Source organism: Cupressus sempervirens, unplaced genomic scaffold, assembly GCF_028749045.1.
Source record: "Cupressus sempervirens isolate cs-2001-9-10 unplaced genomic scaffold, ASM2874904v1 CseChr00s100001_01, whole genome shotgun sequence".
In the NCBI taxonomy this organism is placed as follows: Eukaryota; Viridiplantae; Streptophyta; class Pinopsida; order Cupressales; family Cupressaceae; genus Cupressus; species Cupressus sempervirens.
Window position 1 is genome coordinate 3862386 of NW_028322205.1, and position 10074 is coordinate 3872459.

General features: G+C 38.1%; 1 protein-coding gene across 1 annotated transcript; it reads left to right on the forward strand.

Annotated features, from left to right (window-relative positions):
• The first annotated feature begins 1001 nt into the window (after positions 1-1001).
• On the forward strand, positions 1002-2765 carry LOC149527878 (geraniol 8-hydroxylase-like). The gene is made up of 2 exons (XM_089812052.1): positions 1002-1946; positions 2046-2765. The coding sequence occupies exons 1-2, from the start codon at positions 1056-1058 to the stop codon at positions 2682-2684; spliced, it is 1530 nt and encodes a 509-aa protein (XP_089668178.1). The 5' UTR covers positions 1002-1055; the 3' UTR covers positions 2685-2765.
• The last annotated feature ends 7309 nt before the right edge of the window (positions 2766-10074 follow it).

The window sequence follows — 10074 nt, forward strand, 5'->3', positions numbered from 1 at the left end:
CATGCGGTGGCTACCATTCTGTGCCTGTTCAAGGATGCCAATGGGGACCTGCCTAAGGAGGACTTGAAGATGTTATTTGACTTCCTGGTAGAAGACTAGGCGAACGTCCTCTTATGGAGGAAGGAGGCCAAGAAATCTTAAGGGCTCCCCTTTTTTCTTTTTAATGCTGTTAATTTGCTAGTTACCGAACTTATGTTTTTGTAAGGCTGTTATGCCTTTGTTAATATTTTTCTTTAATCTCTTTAGTTTGATTATAGGCATTTTGTTTAAGTCTGTTGATACTCTCTTAATTATGGTTGTGAATCTTGTTTTTGTTTCTAGGAGCAATAGGGGTTAGTTTAGTTTTGATGGTAATCCACTAGTAGTTGACCAATTTTTTGTTATGGGCCAGCCCTCTTGTTTTGGCTGCTATTAATTCAAAAAAAAATTATATATTGTTCGATTCGCAAATTTCTTGTAGGAATTCAAAGGAAAAAGCAACATGACAAGTATGCATTTCAATGGGAGTGAACAATTTTTGGATGACAGAGATGTGTTAGATAGTAGTGCATCCTCTTTTTTACAACCATTGATTTCTAAAATTTGGTCAACGCAAAAGCTTTTCAATTATAATATAAAAACAAATTAAAATATCAGTGCACTTTAAAATATAAAATAAAAATTAATACCCTTTAAAATATAAATATCCTTCGGAGACTTATTTGGAATTGAATATGGATTTTTGATTTTAAAGTAGAGTGGACGTCCCGTTCAACAAAGACTCCCGATCTTACCGTCCACCATCTCCAATTGACTCTGTTATTCAAGTAAAGCAGGCGATAAAATAATATCAGTCATGTGTTCTTGTACAGAAAGACACAACAATTCAAACTAGTGGATTCCGACAAATCTATTTACGTAAGTATAAAATTCAAGCCAGACAAAAACGTGTTACGACCGGGAATCCATGGAAAGATCAAGTGCCAGAACGTACTCTGACTATAAAATAGACACTAGTTATACACTGGAAACTGAACCAGAGAAAACAAGGATCTCCTTGTCTGTTTACAGCTAATATGCAGGTTCCGCTCTTTTCTTGGTATTCTGTGCTCCTTACTGCTGCTTCACTCTTATTCTCCTTCTTTCTATGGAGAAGGCAGAGGAGGACAAGGGTTTCTCTGCCCCCTGGGCCTACTGCTTGGCCCATTGTGGGAAACCTCTTTCAGCTGGGCAATAGGCCTCCGGAGTCTCTCTACGCTCTCTCTCTCAAATACGGCCCACTCATGACTCTCCGCCTCGGCACCAAGACAACAGTGGTCGTCTCCTCCGCTGCCATGGCGAAGGAAGTCTTCAAAACGCACGACCACATCTTCGCGGGGCGGACGGTGATAGAAGGCGTCAAATCCATCTCCCACCACAAGGCCTCCCTTATTTGGGGCGAATACGGATCTCATTGGCGCAACCTCCGACGCATCTCAACGGTCGAGCTTTTCAGCAACACGAGACAAGAAGCTCTTCAACACCTCAGAAGAGCCGAGGTTTTTCACACAATCCGACTCATTTACGAGGACAAGGGAAATGTGATAGATATCGGGCGAACAGTGTTCTGCACGTCTTTGAATTTGTTGGGAAATATGATCTTCAGCACCAGAGTCTTCGATCCCCACAATCCGGCTTCAGCGGGATTCAACCATTCCGTCTGCGAGTTGATGAGGCTCGGAGGAAAGCCCAACTTGGTCGACTTTTTCCCGTTTCTCCGCTTACTCGACCCGCAGGGCGTTTGCAGTCAGATGTCCAAGCATTTCCAGGCGATGTACGATTTTGTCGATTTGTTCCTGCAGAAAAGACTCGCGGCCTCCGAAAGTGAAAGCTTCCGGAAAAACGATTCCGCGAAGGATTTTCTGGATGTTCTACTGGATTCTCAAAGCCAGGATTTCACACCAGCGGATATTCGACCCTTGATAGCTGTATGTTGTATTGAAATCAACTTATCAAATACTTGGTACATATTTGATGCACTGCTAAAGAAACAGTCTTTTATTTAATCTTCTTTTTACTTTTTCCAGGAATTCTTTATTGCCGGTACTGAAACGACGACTTCGACGGTAGAATGGGGCATGGCAGAGTTCCTTCGCAATCCAGAGAAATTAAAGCGTCTCCGTCAGGAACTGGATGAAGTTGTTGGTCCCGATCGGAAAGTGGAAGAATCTGATTTGGATCGTCTGCCTTATCTCCGTGCAGCCGTGAAAGAGACATTCCGACTGCACACGCCGGTTCCTCTGCTGCTTCCACACAAGGCTCAGAGCACGTGCGTGGTCGAGGGATTTGTGATACCCAAAGACACGCAGGTGTTTGTGAACGTGTGGGCCATTGCGAGGGACCCTTCAGTTTGGACCAGCCCTTCCGAATTTCTGCCCGAGAGATTTCTGACGGGTGAAAATTGCAAGGTGGATTACCGGGGACAAAACTTCGAGTTGATTCCATTCGGAGCGGGGAGAAGGATTTGTGCTGGGCTTTCGTTGGCGGACCGTATGGTTCATTTGATTTTGGCTTCTTTGCTTCATTCGTTTGATTGGGTGCTTCCGGATGGCATGAGCTATGAAGAGATGGACATGAGGGACGAGCTCGGAATTACTCTCAAGAAGTCTGCACTTTTAAATGCAATCCCCATACCACGCCTCTCACATCATGCATATGAGAAGTAGCCTCGATTACCTCTTATACTCAATGCTTGTCACTCGTACTAAATAAGGAATCAATAAATGAAAGTCTATATAATGTCTTAAGTTGTGTATTGTAGCTACTTTACTTTTGAGGTTGCTATGTACAAGTGATTATTTCTAGTTGCTCTAGTATACTAATGTAAAAATTCTTATTGGAGTCACTATTATTAATCTCCTATTGCAAACGAGTGTTAAACTACCGAAAATAAATTCCTAGCTAATATTGAAAAATAACACAACTGCAACTTCACCAATAAAATACGGAAAGAATTTCACAACATAAAGAACACAATATTTTGGGACAAATTGTCCTTGGAAAAACCCTTAAGGGAAAACCAGTTCTACAGATGAGGAATTATATTAACTTCAACAAATCAAGAGATATAAAATTCCTTGCCTCTCACTAGCAGAACTCAAACAACCTCCTAATTTTTTCTATTGATATTCCTCCATTGTTATCCCCAATGCTATCATTGCGCCCTTGTTAACATTGCAAGATTGTTTGCTAACATTGCAAATGCTTCTACAAACTTCTTATTCTCCTAATACCCCCCTGATGCCCTTTTACACTACTCTAGTTGGAAAACCAACGGTTGAGATTGATTCTCAATTGACAGTCAAGATTAAAACAACTTAACAGCCCTAACCAAGTCAGTTTCTAGTTGCTTCCAAAAATGGTCAATTAATTAACAAATATTTGTCCCTAATCCAACCAATTAGTTAGCAAAACAATTACTTGCTAAATAGTAGCATATGGATGAATAGTTGTCCAAGTTACCAAAACTAACACTCCCTCTTAGCGAGGAAGTTGTTCTACATGACACCTAACTTAACTCTGAAGAAGATGAATTTTTCCTTCCCTAATGTCTTTCTCAGAATGTCTAGTACCTGCTCCTCTATAGGTATGTACTGTAGCTGAAAAATCCCTCATTGTACACAATCTCTAATGAAGTGATATTTGATGTCCATATGTTTAAACCTATCATGAAATACTAGATTCTCAGACAACATGATGCAACTTTGATTATCATAGTGCATCACAGTAGTCTCAACCTTTTGACCAAACAAGGCTACTAACAACATTCAAAGCCATATAGCTTCACATGTCACCATGCTAGCTACTATGTATTCTGCTTCTGTTAAACTCAAAGCCACGAACTTTTGCTTCCTGCTGAACCAAGATACAACTCCTGATCCCAAACTAAAACAACCTGAAGTACTCCTTTTGTCTGTTGTACTTCTCGCCCAATCTACATCAGTATAGCCTATCAATTTGATACCTTCATCTTGAACATATCTGATCTCATACTCAATTGTACCACACAAGTAATGCATCACATGCTTGGCTACTGTCCATTACATTGTCTTTGGTTCAACCATGAACTAACTAAGAGAGTTCATTGCAAATGCAATATCGAGATTGTTGTTATAATGCCTCGCACGGAGATCCTTGGAAACAAGGATGTAAAACAAGTCAAAACCATTTTTTTTTTAACAAGTGTAAGTGCACATGATACAACCTACACAAACCAAAAGATCGCAACGGAAGACTGAAAGACAACCAAGCACCAACGGATCTCCAAACGCCACTACCAACTAGAACACAATCACGAAAACCACAAAGACCTACCAAGCTGAAAGACATAAGCTGACTCTTGAAAACTGGCTAATTCTGAAATCCTAAAGCCCTGAAATTTGGCTAAGTTTGAATTTCTAAAGTCCTGATTTTTCCTAGAATCTACACCTTAGCTCATAGAGGTCTGAAACCCATCTCAAATGAATCATCGCATATATTAAAATATATCTTAAGTATAAAGAATTAACTTATACTTAAACGATATATTTTAAACCCCGAAGGACTACAACAGAAACCCAAAAATTGAATTTCAAAAGAAACCTCCTGAAATCAAAATGCAACAACATAGGCTTGAAGAATGCCCAAAAGGGTATCCAAATCAACTCTCAAAAAGATCAGAACACTACAAAAAGTGCTCGCTATTGGCACGCGCAGGTTTTAACAAAAAGGCATGCGACACTTTTCACTAAGGGAGGGCGACACTTCTCCCTTACTGTGTGTGACACTTCTCAAGAAGGCGTGCGATACTGGAAAAGTATCGCGCGACATTTCTCATAAAGCCGTGCGACACTCTTCCAATGTTGTACGACACTTCTCCAGTAATGCGTGCGACACTTTATAGTATCATACAACATTCTTTCTATGGGCGTGCGATATTTTATCAGTGTCGCACAATGCTGAACAAATGTCGCCCATAAAAATTAAAAACACTTCCAAAACTCAAAAACGAAGAAAAATCGACAAAAGAACCTCCACACCGAAGAGTACCGGATCCACATTTCGAGGCCAAAACACTGGAACCAAAATTGAGTAACAGAAATATAGAAAACAAAATCTAACCATCTATCAAACAAAGAAGGGAAAGTACAGAAAGGAAACATCACGACAACTGAAATAACATCGCAATAACATAGATAACATTGCAATGAGCAAAATAACCAACTAAGTATGTAGTTCCTCCCAACCATCAATGGCGTCATAAGACAATCTTGGGCCCTAGCCATCCCCCGCGCGTAACATCCCAAGCCACCGATCAGATTATTGGTACTGTCGTGATAGGGACATCACTACTAAACATGCTACAATATAAGTAAATGAAATCTAACATGCTAGTAGTAACATAAGATAACCCTGTAATCAGATAGCATCATCTACTATATGCTAAACATCATAACAAGGAATGCGTAAAGCCAACATCATGTAAACATGGAACACAACATCCTAATGAAAGCATAAATCACTAGAAAGCATACTCCGCAAATCGAAGTACCAAATGACACATCTAGCAACGATCACGCTAGAACAATAGACCGTCTCTGTACACCGATCCCTAGCAGTGGTGAAGGTAGCTACACCTCCCAACCACGTGGCACCCGTAGGTCCACACCCGCCGTGCTAATGGAGATAATGATCCAACCACACACACACACAAAATAACAACCATGGCTAACACACACGCCAAGCAATATGATGACTGAATCCAAGGCAAAGACGATGCATAAACTACAGGTCCTGGTCAGACACCTCAATGGGCTACTATGTAGGGACTGACATCATGGAGAGTCGCTTGGCATCAAAAGCCCAAGCTTGGATCTGTGTAGCTCAACTCCCTCAACGGAAGGCCAATACACAAAAGTATCATTTATTATCTTTAATGTTATTACCACCCCAATTTTTAATTTAATTATCACTTATATAAAACTTCCTCTGCCAACCAGGAAGTAGTCACCAAGTTGTAGGATAGAAGCCCCCTCCATATGCTACCCTACCCTACCCATGCTCATCCAACGATGAGTGCCCGAAGGCATGCAAACTCCCACCCCAACCCCAATGATCACAACTTCCGGAAGTACCACGGAAGGTCAGGCACCGCAGGTCACCCGACAATGTACATGTGTGTGGCGCACCACCATCACAGAGATCATACATAAGGACAGGATGAGAATGCAAACATAAGTCAATCAACCGAACCAAAATCGGGATGACGGATGCTACACGCATCCCAAAGCAATGAAAGATGCAAAAGTGTTTCGAATGGTATCCAAACAGATCATCCAAGTCCACAAACCACAATGTGATGAGAAACCCAAGAAAATAGGGTGGCACACAAAACGAGGTAAAAACCTCAAATTTTGAAAAAATTCCAAAATTAAAACCCATTTGGCCTTTGGGTTCAAAAACCCCAAAAATCCAAAAATAATTGAAAACGGACACCATATGCAAAAACGGCCAGCATAACGGCCCAAAAACCCAAACCCCCATTTCAAAAACTGGTAAAACATTCATACCCGACCAACCGGGCAAAACTAGCAAACAAAAACGGAGGGGAACACTAGTTCACAGCTTCCTAACATATTGCTACAAGAAACAGAAGCAGAAACAGAGAAAAAACATTAAAACGGGAAGGCCCTACCTGACAGCAAAAAGGGCCGAAATTGAAACCTGTAGAATAAAATAAATATTGCGCTGAAACTGCTGAAACCGTCGGCAAAGCGAGAACTCCTCAAGCCGAATCCAACGAGACCAACCTCGCAAAGATCCCACGCTCACAGCTCCCGCAACGAGCAAAACAATAATCCTTTAGAAGAGGATTTCCAAATTTGCTCTCCAAACTCAATTTTCCAAAATGTGAGAAGTAAATAATGAATTCACTTTTCCAATATTTATTCATTTTGAGTGAATAGTTGATAATGGAAAATAGCTAGCTGGAGTAGTTAAACTCCGAAACAACCCAAACGAAAATAGGTTATTATCCATAGTGGAAATTCACCAAAGGCAAAGCTGCCAGAAATTAAATCCAAAAGATTAAAAACCCAAAAACCCAAAATTACAGAAAAACACTTAACACTTTCAAGATGAATGCGAACTTCTAAATGCACAAACATGTTCACTGGTCTAATCACATAATGCAACTGAGTTCGAATTTGCTAATCACCGAAATGTTTTAATATAAGACAACTAAATAAGGATACGTCGACCATATAGGAGCGACATTGGCCAAATATGAACAGCTGGATCACCAACTCCATAGGCCACTGCCAGGGATATAATTCCTGCACACTAAAACACATGATCAAGTGCAATGGCAAATAATATCATAGCCGAAGCAACATGTATTTAAATACCTATTTAATCCATTTACATCACTCACATTCACAAAAAGCGTGAAGATACAAGAATGAAGTAAATAACCATAGCATAGAATCCATCTCATAACATAGTCAACAAATAGGTCCAATACATCATATAACCAGATAATCAGTTATCATAGATCTACTATCATCTCAAAATAACATCAACATGCAAATATGATAAACTGAACAACATAGCAACAAAGCATCTATGGTATGGAAATCAAAATATAACATTTGACCCTCAGGTTGTCTCAAGGTACATATATCAACAGAGTATCAAGTATCTCTCGAATAAAAAATAGACAAGGTACAAACTGCAAACACAAGAGGCACTACAGTTGTTGACCAAGTACATAAACAAACCAATCAACTGCCTATATAAAGTGGGATCTACATCCTTCTCCTTAGATGTATCTAGTTTCTTCCAATTCGTGATCATGGGTGTAGACATGGCTTTGCAATTATACATCCCAAATCTATTCAAAATTTCAATGCAATATTTCCCTTGACCAAGGAAAATCTCTCCATTTTTTTGCCACACTTTCATGCCTAGAAAGTAGTGCATAAGTCCTAAATCCTTCATCTCGAACTCTTCTACAAGGTCCCTCTTGCAATCCTCTATGAGCCCTAGTGCACCTGTAAGAAACAAGTTGTCCACATAAAGAAAAAGAATGGGAACTTCACCCTCAACCACCAAGTAGTAGAGGTTAGAATCTGCTTCACTCTTCACAAAGCCCATTTCCTGCAAGTATGTGTCAATGTGCTCATTCCACACTCTGGGAGCCTACTTGAGTTTGTCTAAGGCTTTCTTCAATCTGCACACATCGGTCTCCTTGTTGTGTTCTACAAAGCATCTTTGTTGCTCTATGTATACCTCCTCCTTCAATTCATCATTTAGAAATGTTGTCTTGACATCCATTTGATGGATCTACATTTACACATCAAGCAGTGTATCAATCAACACTTTATATGTAACTCCATTAGAAAATAAGTAATAATTCCTTACTGAACTCATAATTGACAAACCTTGCATTTATGGAAAGCTAAGAATATTCCTAATAAACCCTTTTCATTTAATCAAATGTTAGTGAAAAAAAAGTTGTTGACTACATGTTTGAAGTAAATAAACACACAAGAATGGCCCAAAAATAAAATTTTGGGATATTTTTAAAGTTGACCATATAGGGTTGGTATCAAAAGATATAGTAGGCCTTATAAAGGTATTTTTTTTTTTCATTTAGTTTCAAGATGAGTGGGAAAAAGGTTTGAATAGATTTTGAAATGCTTTGAAGCATTTCAGAACTACATATTTTTCAGATTGCTGCTTTTTGGCATACCATGATTCTGCACATACCCTAAACTATCAATAAATAAATAAAAAACTTGATGTAAACAATTGATTTTAAAAAGAAGAATTAGTAAATTAAATGTAACATTATATATAGGTCTCATGAAAATTGTAGAAATCGAAAGATATTTAATGTATTATATAATAAAAAAATTTCAGCGAAATTTAAACTTTCTAAATATTTTATTTGAAACATACTTTTAAATTATTATTTTTTAAATTGATTTTTAAAAATATTTCTAGGTCATTTTATAATAACTCAAACTAAAAGATAATGTTGGTTTATTTTAAATTAATCTTTATTTTTTTTGTAATATATAGAAAAATAAAGAAGAAAGTGAAGAGAGAGAGAATAGGAGAGGAGATATAAAATATCAACGAGAGAGAGAGAGAGAGAGAGAGATATTATTTCTACCCCCTTTCTTTCTATTCTCATGCGCCTCTTGTCTTCCACCCCCCCATCTCAATTTTTATATATCTACTTCAATGTACTTTTCTTTTTCGACATCTCTCTCCCTCACTATCTCTCTATATATCCCTTTTTATATTGCTATCTATCTATCACCCCATCTCTCCTTCTACCTTTTCTCTATATCTCAATATCTTCCTCTTCCTCCCCCACATTTTTTTAAATCTCCTTCTCTTCCTTTCTCTATCTTTTTTTGTCCCTATTTTTCTTTTTCTTCCTCTACTTACACCTCCACATCTTTATATATGTCCTTCTTGCACTGTTTCTCCATATTTCATCCTCCATGCTTCCATATCTATTTTTATCACTCCATCTCTCTCTTAATGTGTATCTCTCCCTCTTGAGCTACATCAATATATATCATTTTCAAGACCTCCTCTCTCCATATTGTAAACACACCATGAGTCTATTAATAATGGACTATGATTATGTTCTTTATTATTAAATTTATCATGAAAATAACCTTATGTATTATATAATTTTATTTATTTATCAATATTCTATTTTTTTTCTTGATTGGCCTTTCACATATACTCGGCATACCCATTGCACACTAACATATGATTTCTAGTTATAAAACTATTTTCTATGAATTAAAGTAACTAGGCCTAATGATAGGTGCCAATTGGAATGATAATAGTACATAGTTGTATGTGTCATGTATGTAAAGGAAACAAGAACCTTGATTTATAAGTTGAAATATCAATTGCAATAAATAAGAGATATGGGGTTTCTTTTGTAAGTCTTCATATTCATCATTTTATATTTCTTGAAGATCAAGGTATCTACAATATATAATATCTTATTGTTTACAATTTGAGATATACTCTAGCAACTTGTTCTCA